This window comes from Dryas octopetala, chromosome 1, assembly GCF_963921425.1.
Source record: "Dryas octopetala chromosome 1, drDryOcto1.1, whole genome shotgun sequence".
In the NCBI taxonomy this organism is placed as follows: domain Eukaryota; kingdom Viridiplantae; phylum Streptophyta; class Magnoliopsida; order Rosales; family Rosaceae; genus Dryas; species Dryas octopetala.
The window spans coordinates 6,014,085-6,038,406 of NC_141366.1; the positions used below are offsets into that span (position 1 = coordinate 6,014,085).

The 24,322-nt window shown below is 37.1% G+C and overlaps 5 protein-coding genes and 1 pseudogene across 6 annotated transcripts; 1 reads left to right on the top strand and 5 right to left on the bottom strand.

Moving 5' to 3' along the window:
- The first annotated feature begins 555 nt into the window (after positions 1–555).
- Positions 556–4,356, top strand: LOC147296979 (Xanthine/uracil permease family protein). Its single transcript, XM_086238866.1, has 13 exons — positions 556–896; positions 1,015–1,112; positions 1,296–1,472; positions 1,719–1,819; positions 1,912–1,987; positions 2,101–2,160; positions 2,355–2,539; positions 2,871–2,967; positions 3,051–3,196; positions 3,269–3,360; positions 3,474–3,551; positions 3,649–3,809; positions 3,914–4,356. The coding sequence occupies exons 1-13, from the start codon at positions 806–808 to the stop codon at positions 4,124–4,126; spliced, it is 1,575 nt and encodes a 524-aa protein (XP_086094992.1). The 5' UTR covers positions 556–805; the 3' UTR covers positions 4,127–4,356.
- A 429-nt stretch (positions 4,357–4,785) lies between these two features.
- On the bottom strand, positions 4,786–8,566 carry LOC147296980 (O-fucosyltransferase 8-like). Of its 2 annotated transcripts, none has more exons than XM_086238857.1 (10): positions 8,095–8,566; positions 7,768–7,857; positions 7,579–7,678; positions 7,335–7,405; positions 6,743–6,831; positions 6,415–6,535; positions 6,193–6,336; positions 5,767–6,101; positions 5,423–5,663; positions 4,786–5,256 (listed from the first exon to the last, which is right to left on the bottom strand). In XM_086238857.1, the coding sequence occupies exons 1-10, from the start codon at positions 8,500–8,502 to the stop codon at positions 4,948–4,950; spliced, it is 1,908 nt and encodes a 635-aa protein (XP_086094983.1). In that variant the 5' UTR covers positions 8,503–8,566; the 3' UTR covers positions 4,786–4,947. The 2 variants fall into 2 exon arrangements, with proteins under 2 accessions (XP_086094983.1, XP_086094989.1); XM_086238863.1 differs by having other exon boundaries at positions 7,335–7,423.
- A 1,728-nt stretch (positions 8,567–10,294) lies between these two features.
- LOC147296981 (putative receptor-like protein kinase At3g47110) lies at positions 10,295–13,435 on the bottom strand. The gene is made up of 4 exons (XM_086238846.1): positions 12,622–13,435; positions 12,397–12,468; positions 11,136–12,200; positions 10,295–11,042 (listed from the first exon to the last, which is right to left on the bottom strand). The coding sequence occupies exons 1-4, from the start codon at positions 13,175–13,177 to the stop codon at positions 10,672–10,674; spliced, it is 2,064 nt and encodes a 687-aa protein (XP_086094972.1). The 5' UTR covers positions 13,178–13,435; the 3' UTR covers positions 10,295–10,671.
- A 787-nt stretch (positions 13,436–14,222) lies between these two features.
- Positions 14,223–15,364, bottom strand: LOC147296982 (putative LRR receptor-like serine/threonine-protein kinase At3g47570 pseudogene; annotated as a pseudogene).
- Positions 15,365–15,557: 193 nt separating this feature from the next.
- Positions 15,558–16,422, bottom strand: LOC147296983 (LRR receptor-like serine/threonine-protein kinase GSO2). The gene is given in 4 exon segments (XM_086229896.1): positions 15,558–15,658; positions 15,831–15,989; positions 16,021–16,072; positions 16,075–16,422. Coding segments are annotated over 4 exon segments (660 nt in total).
- A 3,010-nt stretch (positions 16,423–19,432) lies between these two features.
- LOC147296984 (uncharacterized) lies at positions 19,433–23,324 on the bottom strand. Its single transcript, XM_086238812.1, has 5 exons — positions 22,769–23,324; positions 22,574–22,645; positions 22,104–22,460; positions 19,912–21,927; positions 19,433–19,794 (listed from the first exon to the last, which is right to left on the bottom strand). Exons 1-5 carry the CDS (start codon positions 23,322–23,324, stop codon positions 19,433–19,435), a joined length of 3,363 nt encoding a protein of 1,120 aa, XP_086094938.1.
- Positions 23,325–24,322: the final 998 nt, after the last annotated feature.

Here is a 24,322-nt window from a genome sequence, read left to right on the forward strand (position 1 = left end):
TATATAAAATTAATTTATACACTTAAGAAGAAGAAAAAAAGGGTTTAATATATGGTTTATTTCCTTTAGAGTTTTTTATTGGCTTTATTTTATTTTTGAGTTCATAACTCCTACTCTTTTTGTTTTGGTCTGACATAGAACTCCCACTCCAGCTTATCTACAACTTTATTATCTCCGTTTTAAGAATAAAAATCAGATTTGCATGCATTGGAATTAATAAGTCTTGTTTAAACAACTAATACTTTGAACCCTTATTTAATGTTTTACCTTTTTGGGTAATTAGATTTCAAAGCAATTAACAAGTTGAGTTGTAATCCTTGGCCAAAAAAAAGAACTAGTTGAGTTGTAAAAGGTAGTGGGAACCGTGTGGCAGACAACGGTAACATTCAGTTTGGAAGTTCCTAAAAGGGTAATTTAGGAAATATGCAAAAGTTAACGGAACTTTTGTTAGTAGTCTAAACCCAAAAAAAAAAGTCTAAACCCAAAAAGCTGAGAGATATATAAACCCAAAAGGCCAAAGATAAAGCTTAATCGTGGGCGCCAAGTGCACATTTCTCACTGCTTTCTAAGTCTTACTTGTGCAGTGATCTCTGTCTCTCTCTCCCTCTCTAACTTTTTCTTCTCAGTCTACCTTTGCTTTCATCATCTATTAGCTTTCCTCTTTGTGCTTTTGATTATCATTCATTCTCTCTCCCCTCTCTGCATTCTCTCTCTGCATTCTTTGATTCATTTAGTAGACACCACCTGTTTGGTTTTAGAGGCAAAAGAAGGGTTGTGATCGAAGTGGGCATAAGCTAAGCTAGCCATGGCAGCTCCTAAACCAGAAGAGATAAGCCATCCACCCATGGACCAACTTCAAGGCTTAGAGTACTGCATTGACTCAAACCCATCTTGGGGTACGTTTATTTGTAGCCTTTTACCCCAAATTTCCATTCATGGGTTGGTTTATCTTTTTTTCCAATTTGGGTTCTCTATGCCTGTAAATTTTTCTAAATTTTCTTTATGTGACAACAGGGGAGGCAATAGCTTTGGGTTTTCAGCACTACATTTTGGCCTTAGGAACTGCTGTGATGATCCCCTCATTCCTTGTTCCTATAATGGGCGGTACTGATGTGAGTTCATTCTCATAATGAATCATATCCCATTTGGATTTTGTGTATCCCTTTCATTGATTCTTATATCTTTGTGACTTGTCCTTCAATTGAAGATTGAATTCAAGTATATTCCCTATCTTTTTACTTGGATTGATATAGATGATTAATCTTCTCACCTCATTGTATAACTTAATTGATCAGGGTGACAAAGTGAGAGTGGTACAGACTCTACTTTTTATTGAAGGAATCAACACACTTCTACAAACATTATTTGGAACCCGATTACCAACCGTGATTGGAGGGTCTTACGCATTCATGGTCCCAATTATATCCATAATTCATGATTCATCATTGGTGAACATTGAGGATGATCATACTGTAAGTTCAATGTCTATCTCACATGATTTATGAATGCATAAGAAGATTGCTAATCATTTTATAAATCCTTGCCAAAATTGCACTGAGCCACCAATTTACTTAGTTGGCATTCCTTCATGATCCCATTATAGAATAGATTTTGTCATGCCAATTAACAGATTACTATGTTAATACTAATTTGGTGGCTTTTGAATTTTGGGTCTTGGAGAAAAACTAATGGCATTTCATATTTTCATGTATTTGTAGAGATTTCTTAACACCATGAGAGCAGTCCAAGGTGCTCTCATAGTAGCATCAAGCATACAAATTATTCTGGGATACAGTCAAATTTGGGCCATCTGTTCCAGGTACAAATTTTATCTCCGAATCAAGGAAGCAATTTTTTTTTTTTGTTTTTTGTTTCATATATCATTGACAACATCTATCTTTGTCCTCATAGGTTCTTCAGCCCACTTGGAATGGTTCCCGTTATTGCATTGGTGGGTTTTGGTCTGTTTGATAGAGGCTTCCCAGTGGTATAGTAAAAGCTATCAATTATTAATTTTTCTCAAGTTTGGAAAGATGAAAGTATTCTCTTTTGCACTCGCTCATTACATTACCCTGACTTCCTTCACTCACTGTCTATCAGGTTGGAAGGTGTGTTGAAATTGGCATCCCCATGCTTATCCTATTTGTAGTTTTCTCTCAGGTGTTACTACTGTTCCTTCTGTAACAGCATATATTGTTTAGCATTTTGTGCAAGCAGCATTTAATTATCTTATTTGGACAAAAAAAAAATTGGTAGATGCTAGAAAAATAGATTGGTTTATATGTTTATTTGTGTGCTTGTTAAACCTCAAAACAATCTTCTTATCTTGTGTTGTTTTATCCTGCTGTGAACAGTACCTAAAAAACTTCCATGCAAGACAAATACCAGTTCTGGAGCGATTTGCTCTTCTTATATCAATCACAGTGATATGGGCATATGCGCACCTCTTGACAGCCAGTGGCGCGTACAGACACCGCCCAGAAGTAACCCAAGTCAATTGCCGAACTGATAAGGCCAACCTCATTTCCTCTGCTCCATGGTTGGTACCAAAACCAGATTTTAATTGGTTGCACAACCTTTCAAATAAAAATGCTTTTAGGAAAAATTCATCTTAAAGTGAGGGCAATTCTTTTTAGTTTTGCCACTCTACAAAAGAAATGGTTGAAAAATAATGTCTTTAACCAGGTTTAGAAACCAATGCAACACAATATTGGTCCCACCTTAATGTTTCTGTAAAGTGCACTTGAAAAGTATTTAAAATAATTACACCAGAGTAGTTCAAAGGCTCTTTGTATCCTTATTCTTTAAATTGCTCAGTGCATTGAAACACATTTGATTTCTAATATTTACAATTTCTCCTCCTAAAACAGGATAAAAATTCCATTTCCTCTACAGTGGGGTGCCCCTACCTTTAGTGCCGGTCATTCTTTTGGAATGATGGCTGCTGTTCTAGTTTCATTGATTGAGGTATAACTCATACAAACTGGATTCCAGTCAAGGATAGGATATGATGATATCAGTAAAAGTAGAACTAATGCTTACTTTGACAGTCAACTGGAGCATACAAGGCTGCATCACGTCTAGCAAGTGCCACACCACCTCCAGCTCATGTTCTTAGCCGTGGAATTGGCTGGCAGGGGGTAGGAATCCTACTTAATGGACTCTTTGGAACATTGACAGGCTCGACAGTCTCTGTGTAAGTATTGATGCTTCTTGCTCTTTAACACACACTTAATGGAACCAGACTAAATTTTTGGAAAAACTACAGAGAAAATGTGGGGCTTCTTGGGAGCACTCGTGTTGGAAGCCGTAGGGTTATTCAAATCTCAGCTGGTTTTATGATATTCTTCTCCATGTTAGGTTAGTCCTGCGTAAACACTTGATTACTGATACTGAATACATTATTCTTTCAACTAATATGACTCTTCTGCTCTCTGTCTTCCACTTTTTAACTTGAATCATTGCCCTGGCAGGAAAATTTGGAGCTCTGTTTGCTTCAATACCCTTCACCATATTTGCTGCTGCATATTGTGTATTGTTTGGTCTTGTTGGTGAGCACTATTTTCACTTGCACATTTTAGATTTTAAGTAAATATCTCTTCTCAACCTTTTATCTGCATCTTATCGTTAATCTATTAATGTTCTCAGCTTCAGTGGGGCTATCCTTTTTGCAATTCACAAACATGAACTCGATGAGAAACCTCTTTATCACAGCTGTAGCTTTCTTCTTGGGTTTGTCTGTTCCTGAGTACTTCAGGGAATACACTGCTAAGGCTCTTCATGGTCCTGCTCATACCAACGCTGGATGGGTGAGTTCCCAATTTCATTTGATTCTCTCTTTTTGTAAGAGCAATTAATCAATTTTCAAGAGAATACTAACGTAAATACTCATTTCTGTTTCTATGATGTGCAGTTCAACGATTTTCTTAATACCATCTTCTGTTCATCTCCAACTGTCGCATTGATTGTCGCTGTTTTCTTAGACAACACTCTTGATTACAAGGACAGTGCAAGAGATAGAGGAATGCCATGGTGGGTCAAATTTCGGGCATTCAAAGGGGACAGCCGCAATGAGGAGTTTTACACTCTGCCTTTCAACCTTAATCGGTTCTTCCCTCCATCTTGAAGTGGTATTCAACCTTAATTGGTTCTTCCCTCCATCTTGAAGTGGTACCCATTACCAGAAAACATTGTTAGAGGAAAATCATCGTTTCCAGATAGGGATTAGACTGAATTAGTGAAGCGAAGTGAAACAGTGATCATATGTTATCTGAATTGCAGGGAGGTGACAACAGTGCTTTTGCTTCCCTCTATTTTATTAATATATTTTGACTCGGATTATTCGGGTTTAATCCAGTAATTTTTTTTTTCCCTTGCTTCCAGTTCGACTCATTTATGTTGGTGTAATTTTGTAAGTCACTATTTGACTTGTGCCAAAACTGACAGTAGGTGGCATAGCACTATAGCAACAAGATGTAGCATTTATAGAGGATAATTTGATGAGTTACAAAGATTTTTGTTCACCTTGCAGCTATAAAATATATGGTTAATGTCTGCAAACTCTTCTGAGGTCTGGTTCTATTTTTACCCCTGGCCCCTTCCCCTCCTCCCCCAGAACAATGAGCAACTCCAGAGTCAACAAGACATGCAGAATAACAGACAACATGGGTCTCAAAGAATGATTGCTGTTTGCAATAGTAATCAGAACTAAATTACAGTCATCAAGATTAACGAAACAAATTCATATGGGGAACTAATCAGAACTAAATTACAGTCATCAACTTTTACAACCGATGCAGCTACCACACTTTATATGCCATCACCTGAGAAAAGAAGATAGAATCAAATGCAATATGACACCATAAAAATAGAGGGTATCATTGACTGGATGAAATCGAATGTCAAAATGATTAGAGAACATCCAAAGGGTTGTCAGATTGAGGGCAGTTAGTGGGATTTGCACATGCACTGTGGGCATCTTGGCTGCCGATAAATGCTTCTACCAAACCTCCTCACACGCACCCTTTGACCTTCCTCAATCATCTTTTTTACTCTGTCTTCAAAACTATTCCACCCTATAGTTATTTTCTCTGACAAAATTGCTGCTAGCCTCTTCTTGTTAGGCCGCAAAGTAGGAGCATGACCGCCACCATAGTAGGTTCGAAACCCAGACACCAGGGAGGATAGTTGGCTCCCAGAGTCAGTCATAGCGAACACATCAGCAGTTGCGCAGGCAATGAAGTCCAATGCTGCTAACTGCACCACAAGACCCTCTAAATTTAGTGAGGCATCAATGCTGCAAATTCTTTGTGACTGTTTACATCTACCATATAAGTACTATAACTTTAGTGAATGACACTGTTCTAAGATAAAAGGGTCTATTACAATTTACTAATAAAAAAAGTAGCCGATGCTCATTTACCTTAGAAGAGAAATTTTGAAAAGGTGCAAGTTCACTGGGATTGAGGAGAGTTTCCTTTGTGACCAAATTAGGATAGAGGCTGGTAAAGGAATTCATCCTAGAATTTCCACCATATATCTGAGATCCAGCCAAATATATGTAAGTTCCATGCTTAAAACCTAAACCAGCAAGAACTAGTGCTGATTCTTCCGGTGTCAAAGGACACCTCCCCAACTTTCTCAACTCTCTTGGAGAAACAGGCCTACAAGTGTCAGTTAAACATAGAAGATGCACCAGTTAGTAAAACTTGTCCATCAAATAAAATTAGAGAAAATATTAACTTAAAAAGTCAATAGAAAAAATACTTTGAGTTCTTCAAGCGCTCAATGAGCAGAGGAAAATGGATTTCCCTGTAGGCTTGAAGTTCTTTTCTCTCACTTTCTCCACCTCCAAATTCACATAGGGAGTAGGCCACCATGTCAATCTCAAATCTCAAGTGTAGAGCGAGATATTTGGATGGGCCTCTTGCAGCATCATGCTCTTTTGAGGGAATGCCGTGCATGAAGTTTCCAAGCAATTGTTTGTCCAAAGTACTCAATGCAGCATCATACTTTCTTATTCTTCTAACCAACAATGAACCAACTTGTTGGATTTCGCTCACGAATTTCAAAGCATGAAAGTTACATTTGCATCTTAATCTCTGCAATAGTTTGGAAAATATATTACTGCATCATAAAGGCATTGCGAACAACAATCAAACAACAATCTTCGTCAAGTTGTAAGTTTATAACCTGAAGCTCAGAAGGCAATGGATCAAAGCCTAGTCGATTCCCATATCCCAGAAAGTGAACAACTCTATTTTGAACCAGAACAGGAAGTACAGTTCTAATATAATCAATGGGTTTTGCCTCCTTCACAAGATCTGCATCAGTAATCTGGAAAAAGAAACAAGGGTAATTGGTTTACTAAATTGTTTCATAAAATGAATGTAATCAGATAGGAGAATGACTTACAAGGCTGCCAATTGCTTCAAGGTCTAATGATTTCAAATGAGAAGGGAGTTCCTTGACAATATTTACTTCCTCCTTCAGTACATCTATAAAATATTCTTCTTGGTAAATATCACCAAATTGGCTGCACTAACAATAAATAGAAAAAAACTTAGTACTATGAAGAAATCACTGAATGTATGCATCAATAATGAGGCACAAACAACAAATCAACCATTTGCCAACCATGAAAATTGAAATAATATTTAAAGGATTACAAGGATACTTAAATTTGAAGCAGATATTTTAATCAAATCATGATGCCAGAACAAGTCTATGAAGTAGTATTAACCTTGGATCCTTCCACACATTGCTGTATAGAAATCTTGGAAGAACAAGAGTAGCATTAAGAAGAGATGCTATGGCAACAGCATTGCAAATCTGTAAGCAATTAAAATAGTCTGGTAAGCCCCATTAGTATACATAAGTTAATCATCACAAGAAGAGTACAAATATGCTTAACTGAAACATTCTTGTAACGATTCGCATTATTAAATCCACAGTTCCACACACATTAGAGAAAGATTGAAATGTCAATGCCTGCTTCCATAATCCACTTAATTGATTATACTCAATTCATATACTTTTCAATTTTTGTTAAAGTCGTATATATGCTTTTCTTCATGGATGACTCCTCTACATTTTTTCAACATCAGGAACCTCTTCATCAAGAAAGAGAAACCCAAACCAAGCACAGAAGAAAATTTCATACTAAATACCAGAAAATTTACTCAAAAGTCAAAGAATAATAGTTCAAAATCACTCAGACCGTGGTCCAAAGCCAATGTTCAAATATATGCAAAAGTGCATATAATCAGATAAGAGATAATGGACATAAACTTACATGTGAGATAGAAAGAACTCAACAGAACTTGAATACTTACAGCAACTCGTTGTTGATTGAGACCACCATTTGCACTGACTACTATGTAGCCATTACTTTTCTTGTACTTTCCTGAAGGAAGAGCATAAACTAAATTACCAAGTAACACGGCAAGGGGTTTGATTATAGAAATCTGTTATCATATTGAAACTTTTTAGACTAAATACTGTCATTATTAGTTATATAGTGGTAATACTTCAAAATGAATTTCACACATCAACTAAAGTTTGGGAATAATCAAATACCTTTGCTTGTTGAAGCTTTTCTGTCTGCACAAGGTTTCCATGCAGCAACCTGTCTATATGGTTCTTCCCACAAAGTTGATGACTCTTGCTTGAACTCTTTCTAAATCAAAAGATTTTAGGTGAGAAGAAAACAAAAATCCAATAGACTCCAAATGTCAAAATAACATAGATGAAAGTTATGAAGCAAACCTCTGCAAGGACACTGGATGCCAACTTTAGAAGCCGGTCATACATCTGTACTGGTGATTTTTCTTTCTCAATGTAGGCAACCCTGTCCTCCTTTGGGAAATAATTGCAGTACATACCAAAGCCATTAATCATCATGAATGAAGAATATTCCCTTAATTTAGAGTCAATGATTAGTTACAGTACTCATACTCTACACCTAATTTGCTAAAAGCCGGCCAATTTAATTCAGTTTTTGAGCTTAAAGTGACTGCTAATAATAGTGACAGCTAATTTGTAAACAGTACTATGACTCGTAAAATTAATGGCAACAATTATCCATTGTGTTACCTTTAGCCCAGGCGATTTTGTTAGAGTTGAACTATTCTGAAGAATCATTGAATCGAAAATGGACACCAGACAAGAATCAAGCAGGAGAAGGAAACCCATCAACCCAAACACAAAGACGATGGACCGGATGTTCTTTCGGAGCCAGAAATGCTTTTTCCCCACAAAGGTCCCCTTACAAGTACTATATTTCACAGAATCATTTCGCAGAATATGAAAATCATTCTTCAAACCATGAAGCAACAACATTTTGGAATTCAAATGGTAATCTCCCCCTGACATTCTTCTCCCAATAGAAGGATCATTGCCACCTTCTGAACATCTAACCTGATAGTCTTTATTCCCTGACGATAAGTGATCATCAAGCTGTGGCTCAGGACGGGGACTTCTTGGGGACCCTTGTTTTCCCATTATACCTTTATCTTTCAACAAAGCTTCAATAAACAGCTCAACTCACCATTACCATTCTAGTTTCCAAAATGGTCAAGAAATTTTGGCCAATGATGAACCAGGGAGAAGAAAACACTACTAGTTACAAATACAAGAAACAAGTCTAGAAGCTTGCACCACCCTCTATGATATTTTCTGCTTCTAAAACCGACCCACCAACCCATTAGGCAATGCAAGGCAAATTCGGGTTTGGTGACACACATTGACATTAAGAATGAGAAGAATATATGACCGGAGATGAACATTCAAGGTATGATTCAAAGTGAAGCTAAGAAGTAGTTGAAAATGAAACACAAGCAGATGAGTGAAATGCAAGCGAAAAGTGAAAACAAAACAATACCAATATATATCAAAAAACAACGCTTGCAAACCAAGAATTATATATTATACACACAGACACACATATGGAACAGCTACGTCTTACCAACCGAAACAAACTTTGGTTTTGAGCTAATTTCTGGGTTTCATTGCTAAATTGAAGTGTGTGAAGATAGAGCATTGAAGAAGAGAATAGAAAATGCCCTGCCTTTTTTTTTTTTGGTTGGTTTGGTCGATTTGGCGGGTCCTTTCTAGTTTTCAACCAACCAAAGCTCAAAAAACAGTTGGGACTATGACCCCTATCGAGTTTCGGCTTGTGATACCAATGGTATTGCTATAGGGCCTAATACTTATTACATAGAAGTAGCATTGTCTAATTATGATAGGATAATTTTGTTAGCGAGGGAAAACCCATTCAATTGTCAAATTTTCACAATTATAAAATTAACTTCAGGCCAAAAAACTTCCTATTTAAGAAGACAAGCAAATAAAAAGTTTTTTTTATGTATGATCATAACATAATGTGACACCTTGTATCATGTGTACAATCATTAATATATATAAACCTAAACAACGAACACTATACAACAATTTAGATAAAAAACTAATATGTATTCATAATAATTTAGATGAATTTGTAACAATATGAGATAATATATAGATGAATTCGTAATAATATGCGACAATAATAATAACTTGTAAACATGTTATAATTTAGATAAATTCGTAATAATATGGGATATAATATTACTGTCACATACTAATTTTTTTTTTTTGAGAAGATATTGTCACATAATAATTAATTCAATAGTGTTAAGGATCTCATCTTATTTTCTCAACTTTTATTTCTCATTTTATGTGTTATTGTTTTATTGAATATGGTAGTTTTTTTTTTTTTTTTTAATTATTAGTGTCCAATATATAAATATTATTAAGTTGAGAAAAAAAAGTTGGGATCACTACTATTCATAACTATACGTCCATGAACTAACAATATAGAATATGTCAATACTACCTTAAAATAATCAATACTGAGAAGCGAGGGTGGCCCAGTGGTGTAGGGGCTTCAATATCCCACCCTTCCCATATGTAATGTACAGCACAGGCCTTTGGCCTCCTCTCTCACAAAAAAAAAAAATCAATACTAAAACTTAAAATGAAAACAAAAAATAACAAAAGAAAAAAAATTGCCGAAGCCCCAATGGACTCCTCCTCCACCTGATTCTCCGGCTTGGTCTGGAAGAAATTCTCAACCTTGGCGGCACTCTCTGCAAGAAAGCGCTGTGGCAGCCTCTGGGAGATTGGTATGAGTCATACTAGTAGCAGACTAGCAGTGTAGCACAACAACACAATGAGCTTCCCAAGCATCTGATCGAGGTACGTAAACACAATTTCTTGAGTTATGCTTCTGCCAATTTCAAAGTTAATTGCTTTTGCTGGTCGGTCAGGGAGGTAGGGAATCTGGGAAAGAGAGAGAGAGAGAGAGAGAGAGAGAGAGAGAGAGAGAGAGGGCTTTTGCAGGGGAGGAGCCGGTTAGGACCTTTTGGTCATTTCAGAATAGGATAGAATTGTCATTTAAAAAAATCATACAACGACCCAGAAAAAATGACGATAAATTATGACCTGGGTTGCTCTTTCCTTCGCATGTGCTTGAAAAATAGTGACGATACACGTTTATGTTATTATGTACATGTGAAATTAAATCACAAATATCACAAATATATTCACAAATATCATTGAAATTAAATCAGTCTTTGCACATCATTCGTATCTACAATATTTGAGGGGATATAACAACAACAACAGCAAAAACTAAGCATGCAGACCTTCCATGTCCTTCAGAAACTTGATCTTGATTTTATTGAGTGTGACTACAGCATCTTTCATATTTGTCCTCTCTTCTGGTGATTCTGCACAACAAGCTAGAGCTAAACTCATAATGGATGATAAACAATCTATCTTGCTCACAAAATCATGATCTTCCTGCAGTGTCCCAAGTAAATAGGCATCCACAACTTCAACTACTGCATGGTGAAATAATGAATTTGCAATCCACTGCTTTAAATTCATTTCCCCAACAAACATCTCATCTGTTGGCTTCCTTTTTGTAAATGTTTCCATCAGTAAAATACCAAAACCGTACACATCCCCTCTTGTGGAAACTATTCCCTCCATTCCATACTCTGCAATATATTTTTAAAACAAAATTGTATGTTAACCTTCTTCATAAGGACAACATATATAAAATTGAAAGACAAACTAGCTAGCAACATCACCTGGAGCCATATACCCAATTGTGGCCTGGGTCATAGAATCTTCTCCACCCAAGAGTTTTGCAATGCCAAAATCAGCAACATGTGCAACCATATCATCATCGAGTAGTACGTTGCTGGGCTTCAAATCACAATGGACAATAGGTAATGAATAACCATGATGTAAATATTCCAATGCCGATGCAACATCTATCATTATATTCAACCTCTGTAGGATATTCAAAGAACTATACTTTTGAGAATACAACCATTTCTCAAGGCTCCCATTAGGCATGTAGTTCAGTACCAAGGCCTTGAAATCAGTTTCACTGCAACAACTGATGATTTTGATAAGATTTTGATGACGAATATTGCTTAGCATTTCACATTCACTTTCAAGACTCTTGAAACCCCCTTCCATCTGTAAATTGAAAACCTTCACCGCAACATCTATCCCATCCGGAAGTGTTCCTTTATATACAGAGCCAAAACCCCCAGTGCCAAGTAAGTTGCTTTCATTAAATCCATTTGTAGCCCTTAGAAGCTCTTGGTATGAAATTTTTCTGCATTCATCAAGTTGAGGCAACAAGGTAGTCTCTGTTGCAACTTCCACATTCCTTTTTCTAGGTAGTATCAACAATGATATAAAGATCCCTAGGAACATTGCTACCAAGATCCCTGGAATAATATATTTCAAGATCGATGTACTAGCTTCCCTTGAATGTGGCTCAAGTACTGTACCATTTTTGCATGGTGGAACATGCAGTTGGGGTGCACCACATAGTGCATTGTTTGAGACAAATGATTGAGCAGAGAAGTTTTTGAAAGGTCCACCTGTTGGAATTTCTCCTTGGAGCCTGTTGAAAGACAAATTCAGATACTTGAGATGTATGAGTGCTTGTAAAGACATTGGAATAGCTCCAGATAGATTGTTTCTGGATAAATCCAAGAGTTCCAGGCTTAGCAAGTTGCCAAATGAACTAGGAATAGGGCCTTCTAAATTATTATTTGCCAAGGAGAGGTTGACCAAATCTTGAAGACCCACATTCTGTAAACTTTGAAGTTCACCAATCTCATCTGGTATAGTACCTGTCACAATGCGAGCACCCAGATGCTTCAAATCACTATATAGACTGATGCAATCTAAGTTCAATTTCTTTCAAGACCATTTGTTAGTTGAAAATGTCACACTTACAATATTAACATAATAATCATCCGATAGACGGACTATTGGATATATGTATGATTTATCCATATATTGCACTACAACTAAGCCTAGTTATACCTTGGAAATTGTTATAGTCAAGGTATATCTCCTTCAGCATTGTCAAGTTCCCGATTTCCCTCGGTATGCTACCTGTTATATATGTGTGCCATAGCAAAAGAAAAAAGAAAAAGAACCAACAGAGATAAGCTTCTTTTATAGCTTGACAAGGTGTTATAATGTACATGCATAATTAATAATTAATAATCACCAAGCTAGAGGTCTTGATAGATTGTTGGTATGTACCTGATAGTTGGTTATTGCTCAAACTAACTACTTGCAGTGCAGATAAGTTGAAGATAGCAGTTGGTATTGAACCTGTAAACTGATTACCATACAAATTCAAGGTTTGGAGTTTGGGGAAGGACCCGAACCATGACGGAATGATTCCCATAAAGTTGTTGTATCCGAAGCTAATCAACTTCAATCGGCGCAAATGAGCCAATTCCTCAGGCAAGGTTCCATGGAAACTGTTATTTCTCAAGTGCAGCTCAACAAGAAATGACAGGTTGCCTAGGTCCGGAGGAATAGTGCCTGTGAGACCCATGTAAGAGAGGTTCAAGACTGAAACTCTAATATGGCGTGCACCACAAGTAACCCCAACCCAGTTGCAAATGAAGGTGGTGGTGGACCAGTTGGCCGTTATGTTTTGAGGGTCACTAGTGATATGGGATTTGAGAGAAAGAAGAGCAGACTGGTCTGTGGTGATGTTGGGTTGTGCTGCTACTATAGTCAAGTTAGCCAAACAACAGTACACGAGAAACAATGTCGTGAACGGCAAGAGGAAACGAGTTCTGTCCATTGTGTGCTTGTGGCTGGAGATGTGCAGATGTGGAATTCTTGAAAGACAAGACGAGAAAAGTTATGAGGAATTGATCTCAGCATTAGCAATTACTAATATGAATACTAAAATACAAGTAGAGTTCAATCATTAAGAAGACTTCCTTTTGTAATTCTTTTTCTTGACCAAGACTTCCTTTTGTAATTCTTTTTCTTGACCAAGACTTCCTTTTGTAACTTTTTTTCTTGACGAAGACTTACTTCCACCATATGTAGTTGATAAAATTAATAATTCTCGGTGTGTTCACTGATCAATAATTCTAATTAATTGAATTAAATTAAAATAATGACTTGGAATTCTTCTATAACTCTGCGCCTAATCTGTCCCCTCTACTTCTTTATTTTATCCTTGTGCCCTCTTGCATTCTAGCCTTCTAGGCTTGTTCCTTGGTTGATTTCAATTTCTCTGATTTCTCTGCATATATAAAAAATAAAAAAATAAAAAAAAAAGTGTACAAACATTAGGCGTTTTTGCTATATACATTCTGGGTTCGTTGAATTTGCAGTCATGAAGGCAGAAATGAAAACAATGGCACACCAAATCAACAATTCTTTACCAATCAAGCTACTTTATTTCTTTTCCTTCCCTTTATTGACAAACCCACTTCAACCTCAGACAAGAAGCCCAGGTGGCCCAATCAATGCTCACGCTCCTGGGCCACTAGCTACCCAACACAACATTTTTACACACACACTTAGAGCCTAAAAAAAAGGAAATGAGCAAGATAAGATACCCGTGAATAAGTTATACAGAATAATTTCTCCAATATAAGTAGTGCCAATGGGAAAATGGGAGAAAGGGAGAAAGGGAGAAAGGTAGGAGGGCTTGGTGGTGACTGGTGAGACCCTCTGACACCACTAACAGGCATGGTTTGAAAATTATTTGTCTACACCTTACATGGAATGAAAATTTGAACATCTAACAAACCTCAAAACAAAGGGCATGATATACTCTACAATTACAACAATTAAGGACTAAATCAAAGTGCATGAAATATACTATAGAATCAATTGAAGGGCTGCACAGGGGGACGGTTTAACAGCACACCTCCAGCCTCCTGCAAAAACTTGGTCTTGATTTTATTGAGTGTGACTACAGCATCCTTCATATTTATTCTCTGTTCTGGTGATTCTGCAGAACAAGCTAGAGCCAAACTCATAATGGATGTTAAACAATCCATCTTGCTCACCAAATGATGATGATCTTTTTGTGGCTGTGTCCCAAGCAAAGTGGCATCCACAACTTCAACTATTGCATCTGGAAATAATGAATTTGCAATCCATTGCTTTAAACTCATTTCCCCAACAAACATCTCATCCCTTGGCTTCCTTTTTGTGAATGTTTCCATCAGTAAAATCCCAAAACTGTACACATCCACTCTTCTCGAAACTAGTCCTTCCATTCCATACTCTGCATTTTGCATAGTGAAAACAAAATTAATTATGAGTTTACTCAATTCCTTTAAAGACAACATATGTGTTTGATCGGAAACATAAAATTGAAAGATGAACTAACAACTTCACCTGGAGCCATATACCCAATTGTGGCCAGGGTCATGGTTTGGGTCATAGAACTTCCTCCACCCAAGAGTTTTGCAATGCCAAAATCAGCAACATGTGCAACCATATCATCATCCAGTAGTATGTTGCTGGGCTTCAAATCACAATGGACAATAGGTATTGAATAACCATGATGAAGGTACTCCAATGCTGATGCAACATCTATCATTATATTCAACCTCTCTAGGATATTCAAAGAACAGTGCTTTCCATAATACAACCATTTCTCAAGGCTCCCATTAGGCATGTAGTTCAGTACCAAGGCCTTGAAATCAATTTCACTGCAACTACTGATGATTTTGATCAGATTTCGATGACGGATTTTGCTCAGCATTTCACATTCACTGACAAGATTCTTGAAAGCCCCTTCTAGCTGTAAATTGAAAACCTTCACCGCAACATCTATCCCATTTGCAAGTGTTCCTTTATATACAGAGCCAAAACCTCCAGTGCCAAGTAAGTTGTTTTCATTAAATCCACTTGTAGCCCTATGGAGTTCTTGGTGTGAAACTTTTCTCCAATGAAGTTGAGGTAACAAGGTAGTCTCCGTTGCAACTTCCACATTCCTTTTTCTGCGTATTATCAACATCGATATGGAAGCCACTAGGAGTATTGCTGCCACAATTCCTGGAATAACATATTTCAAGATATATGTACTAGGTTTCCTTGAATTTGGTTCGAGTGTACTATTTTTGCATGGTGAAACATGCAGTCGGGGTGGACCGCAGAGTGCACCATTTGAGACAAATGATTGAGCAGAGAAGTTTTCTCCATATAATGCACTACTGCAACAAAGTCGACTCAGTCGTACCTTCAAAATTGTTATAGTAAAGGTATATCTCCTTCAGCATGGTTAAGTTTCCGATTTCTTTAGGTATGCTACCTGTTGAATTATATGTGCAAATGTCCAAGACAAAGAAAATCCCAAAAAAAAAAAAAAAAAAAAACCAAATTAGAAACTGAAAGAGATTAAGATATTATACTGTTAAAATGTAATGATGATCACCAAAAGATAACTATTACATATATAACTAGCTTTAATTGTTGGTATGTACCTGATAGTTGGTTATTGTTCAGAGTAAGTACTTGTAGTGCAGATAAGTTGAAGATAGCAGTGGGTATGGGACCTGAAAACTTATTACCATACAAATTGAAGGTTTGAAGTTTGGATAAGGACCCGAACCATGATGGAATAGTTCCCATAAAATTGTTGTATCCGAAGCTAATGAACTTTTTTTTTTTTGGTCGAGAAGCTAATGAACTTCAACCGATGCAAATTAGCCAATTCCTGGGGCAATGCAAGGTACCATGGAAGCTGTTATTTCTGAAGCGTAGCTCAACAAGAAATGATAGGTTGCCTAGCTCCGGAGGAATGGTGCCTGTGAGACCCATGTAAGAGAGATTCAAGACTGTGACTCTAAGGTGGCGTGCACCACAAGTAACCCCAACCCAGTTGCAAACGGAGGTGGTGGTGGACCAGTTGGCCGTTATGTTTTTAGGGTCACTAGTGATATGGACTTTGAGAGCAAGAAGAGCAGACTGGTCTGTGGTGATGTTGGTTTTTGCTGCCGTAGTTAAGGTAGCCATAGAACAGAACTGTACCAGAAACAAAGTTATCGACAAGAGGAGGAAAGTACTTCTGTCCATTGTATGCATGGGGATGGAGAGGTGCAAGTGTGAAATTATTGAGACTCTGCAAGGGAGACCAACATAAAACTAATGAGTTTAGGACGAAGTCTAAGGTTTGAATGGCTTTTAATGGTGCGTTTGGATAACTTAGTTTGAAATTACTAAGGAATTCACAGATAACGGAATTAAAAATGACGTGATTTAAAATTCTAGAATTTGTAAATTCTCTTGTTTGGATAAATGTAATCATAATAGAATTTAAATACGAAATTTATAGTAGTTTTGTAAAAGAGTGATGGTGATGGTAGCAACAATAAAAATGATGCTTGTGGTGAGTTGACGATGGTAGTAGGGGTAATGGCCCACGAGCGGTGGGAGAAATGGTGGTGGCAAAAATTGGGGTATTGGAGGTGGTGGCAACTGCGACATTGGCGGTGGTGGTGGCGACGACGGCGGCGGCGATGGTGGTGGTGATGGCACTGGTGATGGAGGCGACAACGACGATGTCAATGTCGATGGTGGTGGTGGTGGCGGTGTCAGTGGCGGCAACGGTGGCGGCTGTGGTGGTGGTAGCGGAGATGGTGTCGGTGGTGGTGGCAGTGGGCGGTGGTAGTGGTGGTGGCGGCGGTGGCGGTCGTAGTGGTGGCAGCGGAGGTGGTGTCGATGGTTGTGGTGGTGATGGCGGTGGAGGAGGCGGAGGTGGCGGTGGCGGTGGCTGTGGTGGTGGCGATGGCAGTGGCGGTGGCAGTGGTGGTGGTGGTAACGGCGGCATGGTGGTAGTGGTGTGGTATTGTAATTAATTGGCAAGGTGATGCCACGACTTTTTTTTATTTTATAAAAATTAGAATTTTGAAAATGACACCAATTTAGGTGGATATTAAACTTGAAATTTACAACCTTCAAATCCCAAGTTTTTTTCCACATATAATTTACAAAATTCTATAATTATAGACCCAAACAAGGAAATTAGAGCATGTAATTTCTTAAATGCTGAGTTTTGTTTAAATTTCAAGTTTTTTTTCTCCATCCAAACATACCATAAATGATAAAAATAAAAAGTTAATTTTTTTATAGCATAAATTGCTATATTTAATCAAATTTATTTTAAAATCACACATTTTAAAGAAAATGACTACTGTTATAATCACACACAATTTTTTAAACAATATGATTCCTCGCTTACCCATTATTTTTTAATTTTTATTTGTTTAGTCAAAGGAAAATATGACTACAAAATTACAAGTAAAAGTCCAACTAACATATATATAGTTGACCAAATTAATAACTTGTATCTTTGAGTGATGACTAGTCATGATGCAGCGTAGCACGCAAGTAAAAAAAACTTAGGGAAATCAACATTAACCCATAAGAAAGATCTGGAGTCTACCAAAGAAATGAGAAAAATCTCAAAGTTTCTGATTAAAAAATGATAAAATCATCATACAAACAGCCAAAAGGTTGTTTAAATACTTTTACAACCATAAACATTCGAAATTTAAAACGAAAATAAAAATAAAAATAAAGTACAATTTAAGAAACTTATTCAAAATCACTAAATTGCTTATTTGAAACTCTAAACGAAGGAATTTGGCCAAAATAGGCCCTTGATCATCGCCTGTGGCTATGACTTGCATTTGTCTCGTTGTTCCCTTCAAATTGGTATATCATTAGCCCATTTTTGACACTGGGCCGAGCTGAAACTAATTCATTTTCTTGGCCTTCTGGCGGTCGAGTTGTTGCATGAACCTTTCTGTCATTTCTTCTACATCAGATTAGTATTCTTACTTAAATTATTCCAATGGTAAGCTTCTTAAACATTTGACTATGTATACTAGATAATGACTTAATAAGCAGCTAGTTAAGTATAAATTCTTCTGCGGCTCTGCGCTTAATCTGTCGCCTCCACATCTCTATTTTATTTGCATTCTATGACTTGTTCCTTGGTTAATTTCGACGTCTGATTTCTCAGCATATATATTAAGCATTACAAGTCCAGAGAAGTGACTATTAGACAACGCTGATCAGCTAAGCTAGCACTCTCCAACACCAAGCGACAAATTTCAGGTGGACGAATTGGCATCCTACTAGTCAATGGCCAAAAATGTACAAACCTTAGAGTATATATATATATATTTTTTTTTTTTTCTTTTGTCAGAAAACCCTGAAGGTTTTGCAATATATATTCTGATTTTAGTAATAGTAAGGATCCACTTAATTCATTGTGGACAGATCTTGGCTTATGGCAACAGAATTCAATTGTGGTACCATTACAAGCAAGGGAGAATGGAGAATTGGAGATGGGACCCTTGAAGTCTTAACACAGAGTTGCAGAACAGAGGAACGAATCTTCCATGGATTATATTCAAGGTGCACTTAACTTCATTAAAGGGGTTTCCAAAAACAAATCATTAAAAGGGTTCATGTTGGACTAACATTCATTTATGATATTTGATTTATAGGCATATATACATCTTACTAATGATCATTAGTCTAGTGTTTGAGAGTTATTTTTTCTTTTGTCAGAATAAATTTTTGAGTTCAACTATCATTAACAACAGTTGATTAATAATAATAAAAAAAGCATATTTAAACTTTTTGACATCTTTCTGTCAATGAACGCACACTAAAAAGTCAACAATTTTACTAACCAAATTTTTTTTTTCCTTCCTGTACAAGTTACAACCTCAGAAGAGAAGCCCAAGGGCCCAATCAATCCTTACGCTCCTGGGAGCTAACCAACCCAGCAATTTTAAACAAAGAGAGTGAGCCCACAAAACAGGAAATCCTGGCTTCTTGGTAGTTGGTATGGGCAAAGGCAGCGGTAAGAGACAAATTAGGAAGAGTTGGTCGTCACACCTTCACACACCAAGTAAGGTTTGAACTTTCTGTATAATTTCATTCCATTTACTAATTGTGTTTCAATACAATCAGTCTGCACTGTATAAATTCCAAAACACAGGGCATAGCATACTTTACAATTACATCCATTAGGACTGAACCAAAGTGCATGGAATATGCTGTAGAATCATTAAAGGGCACCTCCTGCATCCTTCAAAAACATGGTCTTGATTTTATTGAGTGTGACTACAGCATCTTTCATATTTGTCCTCTCTTCCGGTGATTGTTCAGAACAAGCTAGAGCTAAACTCATAATGGACGATAAGCAATCCCTCTTGCTCACAAAATCAACTTCCTTTGTCCCAAGCAAACTGGCATCCACAACTTCAACTATTGCATCTGAAAATAATGAATTTGCAATCCAAAGCCTTAAATTCATTTCCCCAACAAACATCTCATCTGTTGGCTTCTTTTTTGTGAATGTTTCCATCATTAAAATACCAAAACTGTACACATCCCCTCTTGTGGAAACTATTCCTTGCATTCCATACTCTGTAATATGTGAATTTTGGTATATATGATCAAGACAAAATGAATTATCAGTTAACTCAATTTCTTCATAAATTCAACATATATAAAACTGAAAGATAAACTAGCAGAGTACATCACCTGGAGCCATATACCCAATTGTGGCAAGGGTCATGGTTTGGGTCATAGAATCACCTCCCCCCAAGAGTTTTGAAATGCCAAAATCAGCAACGTGTGCAACCATGTCATCATCTAGTAGTATGTTGCTGGGCTTCAAATCACAATGGACTATAGGTGTTGAATAACCATGATGAAGATATTCCAATGCCGATGCAACATCTATCATTATATTCAACCTCTCTAGGATGTTCAAAAAACAGTACCTGTCAGAATACAACCACTTCTCAAGGCTCCCATTAGGCATGTAGGTCAGTACCAAGGCCTTGAAATCAATTTCACTGCAACTACTGATGATTTTGATAAGATTTCGATGACGGATATTGCTTAGCATTTCACATTCACTGACAAGATTCTTGAAAGCCCCTTCTAGCTGTAAGTTGAAAACCTTTATCGCAACATCTATCCCATCTGGAAGTGTTCCTTTATATACTGAGCCAAAACCCCCAGTGCCAAGTAAATTGCTTTCATCAAATCCATTTGTTGCCCTTAGAAGTTCTTGGTATGAAAATTTTTGCCAATGAAGTTGAGGTAACAAGGAAGTCTTTGTTGCAACTTCCACATTCCTTTTTCTGCGTAGTATCAGCATTGATATGGAGGCCACTAGGAGTAATATTGCTGCCATGATTCCTGGAATAACATATTTCAAGATAGATGTACTAGCTTTCCTTGAATTTGGTTTGAGTGTACTATTTTTGCATGGGGGAACATGCAGTCGGGGCACCCCACAGAGTGCACCATTTGAGACAAATGATTGAGCAGAAAAGTTTCCGAAAGGTCCACCTGTTGGAATTTCTCCTTGGAGTTTGTTGAAAGACAAATTCAGATACTTGAGATGTATGAGTTCTTCTAGAGACTCTGGAATCAATCCAGACAGATTGTTTTTGGATAAATCCAAGAGTTCCAAGCTTAGAAAGCTTCCAAACGAATTAGGAATAGGGCCTCCTAAATTGTTATTTGCCAAGGAGAGACTGACCAAATCTTGAAGACTCCCAAATCTGCTTGGTATAATACCAGATAAATGGTTGTTTGAGAAATCTATATTTGTCACAACTTTCAAATTACCAATATCTTCTGAGATAGGCCCAACTAGAGAATTGGATGACAAGTTTAGGTGCAAGATATATGTAAGTCCCCACAAGGTAGATGGTATTGTGGAAGTTAACAAATTGGACCCTAATGATAGACTTCTTAGAGCTGCGACTAGATTACCCAAGCAGGAAGGTATAGAACCAGAGAGTTGGTTATTACCCAAGAGTAGCTCACCTATTTTTTCTAGTTGACAAAGTTCATATGGGATGTGTCCCTGAAATTTATTATCATTCAAGTACAAACCTTGGAGATTCCTTAGTCTTCCCATTGAAGTTGGAATTGGTCCACTCAATTGATTGTATCCCAGATTTAATTCTGTCAAGCTGCTCAAGCTGCCAATATCAACTGGAATGTTACCCTTCAAGTTGCAAATGCTTAAATCAATATATTGAAGTGATGTAGAGAGATTCCCGAGGGAAACAGGAAGCGTGACATTCAATGGATTATTTGGCAAGTGTAATCTCCTCAAATTTCTTAGATTTTCCAAACAAGAGAAGAGGCTTGCTTCTGGAGTAGAAGTATCAATCGTCAAATTATTAGCTTGTAAGTTAAGCCACTCAAGGTTTGTTAAGGCACAAAGCGTGCTAGGAATGAACCCAGAAAATGAGTTAGCAGCCATGTCTAGCATCCTGAGCTTGGAACCATTGGAGGTAAAGTTGGGGATTCCTCCACCGAGATTATTGTTTGTTACATAAAGCTCTTGTAGGTTTGGAACCCCAAGGCTTATGTTTCCTGGGAGGCTACCTGAGATCTGATTACTAGAAAGTGAAATCATTCTTATTGTGGACATATTGAAGATTGTGGATGGGATGGGGCCTTCGAGATTATTAAGTGGGAGTGACAAAATCTCTAAATTTTGAAGATCACCAATCTCATGTGGTATGGTACCTGCCACAATGTCAGTGCCCAAGTTTAATGTTATAGCCGTAGCATTCTTTCATTGGGTTCTTAGATGCTTCAAATCACTATACAGATTGATTTAATCTAACCACATCAATTAATTAAGTAATAAATCATTATAGGAACAATAGAATAATATTGAATAGAATTGACATTGCAGGTACCTGTCAAATTGTTGAAACCAAGAAAAATAGTCTTTATCTGGGTCCAGTTTCCAATATTTTTGGGTATGCTTCCACTGAAATTGTTATACGACAATGATAAAACAAGAAGCTCTTTGCATTGCCACAATTTGGATGGAAGTGGACCATCAAACTTGTTGTAAGACAAATACAACCCTTGAATAGTAGGAAGATGTTGACATATATCATCTGGAAGACTACCATTCAAGCTGTTTCCTGATAGACCCAAATTAGTCAAAGAAGACATGTTGAAGATAACCCCAGGAACAGGCCCTTTTAGGCCATTGAACTGCATATAGAACACCTCCAGTTTTATGCTGCCAATCTCGTTTGGAAGTTCTAAAAATCAACATGTATGTATAACTCATTAGCCAACCCTGTGATACTCGTACTATTATAGCTTTAAATGAATGCATTATTTATATATCCATATCAACAAACCCGAATTGTACCTTTGAAATTGTTATAGTCAAGGTATATCTTCTTCAGCATTGTTAAGTTCCCAATTTCTCTCGGTATGCTACCTGTTAAATATGTAAAGAAGAAGAAGAAGAAGAACTAACAGGGATAAGCTTATCTTATAGATTTACAAGATGTTAAAAATGTAATGATCAATCACCAAGAGTTCCAGATAGCTTTGTTGGTACCTGATAGTTGGTTCTTTCTCAGATCAATTGCTTGCAGCGTAGATAAGTTGAAGAGAGCAGTGGGTAGTGAACCTGAAAACTGATTACCATACAAATCAATGGTTTGAAGTTTGGGGAAGTACCCGAACCATGATGGAATAGTTCCCATAAAATTGTTGTATCCGAAGCTAATCAACTTCAACCGACGCAAATTAGCCAATTCTTGGGTCAAGGAACCATGGAAACTATTATTTGTGATGTGCAGCTGAACAAGAAATGATAGGTTGCCTAGGGATGGAGGAATGGTGCCTGTGAGACCCATGTAAGAGAGATTCAAGACCGTGACTCTAAGGTGGCGTGCACCACAAGTAACCCCAACCCAGTTGCAAACGGAGGTGGTGGTGGACCAGTTGGCCATTATGTTTTTAGGGTCACTAGTGATATGGACTTTGAGAGCAAGAAGAGCAGACTGGTCTGTGGTGATGTTGGTTTTTGCTGCTAGTGCTATAGTAAGGTTAGCCATAGAATAGTATACCAGCAACAACGTTATGGACAAGAGGAACCCAGTTCTTTCCATTGCTTGCATGTGGCTGGAGAAGTATGCAAAGTAAAACAATAATCAGGTAACAATGAAGTTCCTTTCCAATTTAAAATTAATGGGAAGCTTCTTAATTAAATATTTTCTGTATATATGTATATATACTAGATATTGACTTGGTAATTAAGTAATTAAATTTAAATTATTTCTATCATTTGGCACCTAATGTCTTGTCTGATTGTCTCTATATCTTTGTTTTATCCTTCTGTTCTCTTGCATTCTATGACTTGTTCAATTCCTTGGTTGATTTCAATTCTCTTGACCTTTAACTTTTTAAGCATACTAAACCTCACAAGCCAAAAGAGTTGACTATTTTAGACAAGGTTAGGTGCTCAGCTAAGCTCTGCACTCCAAGCGACAAATTTCAGGTGGCTGAATTCTTGTAATTTATGGCAAAAAATGTACAAACCTCGGAGTTTTCCCAATATGTTCTGATCTTCAAGCTAGAGATTCAAGCTACGTAAGTTGCCTATTTCTCAAACAATAAAACTAGGGTTATCAAAACTTTTCTAAGACTTTCATCGTCAAATAATATGATAAATGACATGGCAGTGCCCAAACTTTTCCTTTGAGATAGGCTTGCTACTAAAGAGAGGTTGGTTGCTTTTATCATTGATAAGCAATTCTACTTTTTAAATGCAGCAGGTCTTGTAGTAAATTGTGGTAAACTTAAAAGCTCTTTCTGGCTCTCAGTTCAATTTTAAGTCATGCTAGGCTTGCTAGCTGATGGGGGGTCCGAATCCCATGATTGTCTTCAATTAATGGCTTTGCTATCTGCCTAACAGGTTTTGCATTTATATGCATATTTCCACCTTTTGACATCTTTCTGTAAGTGGAAAACTACAAGAAAGCTTTTGCTAGCTTTTGTTTTGTATTGTTTTCTAGGTTTTGGATTTGTTGTAGTTTGGAGTTATGAAGAATTGAAGATAGAAATAAAAATCTAATGGAAACCAAATCAACAATTCTTTTCAGGGGGG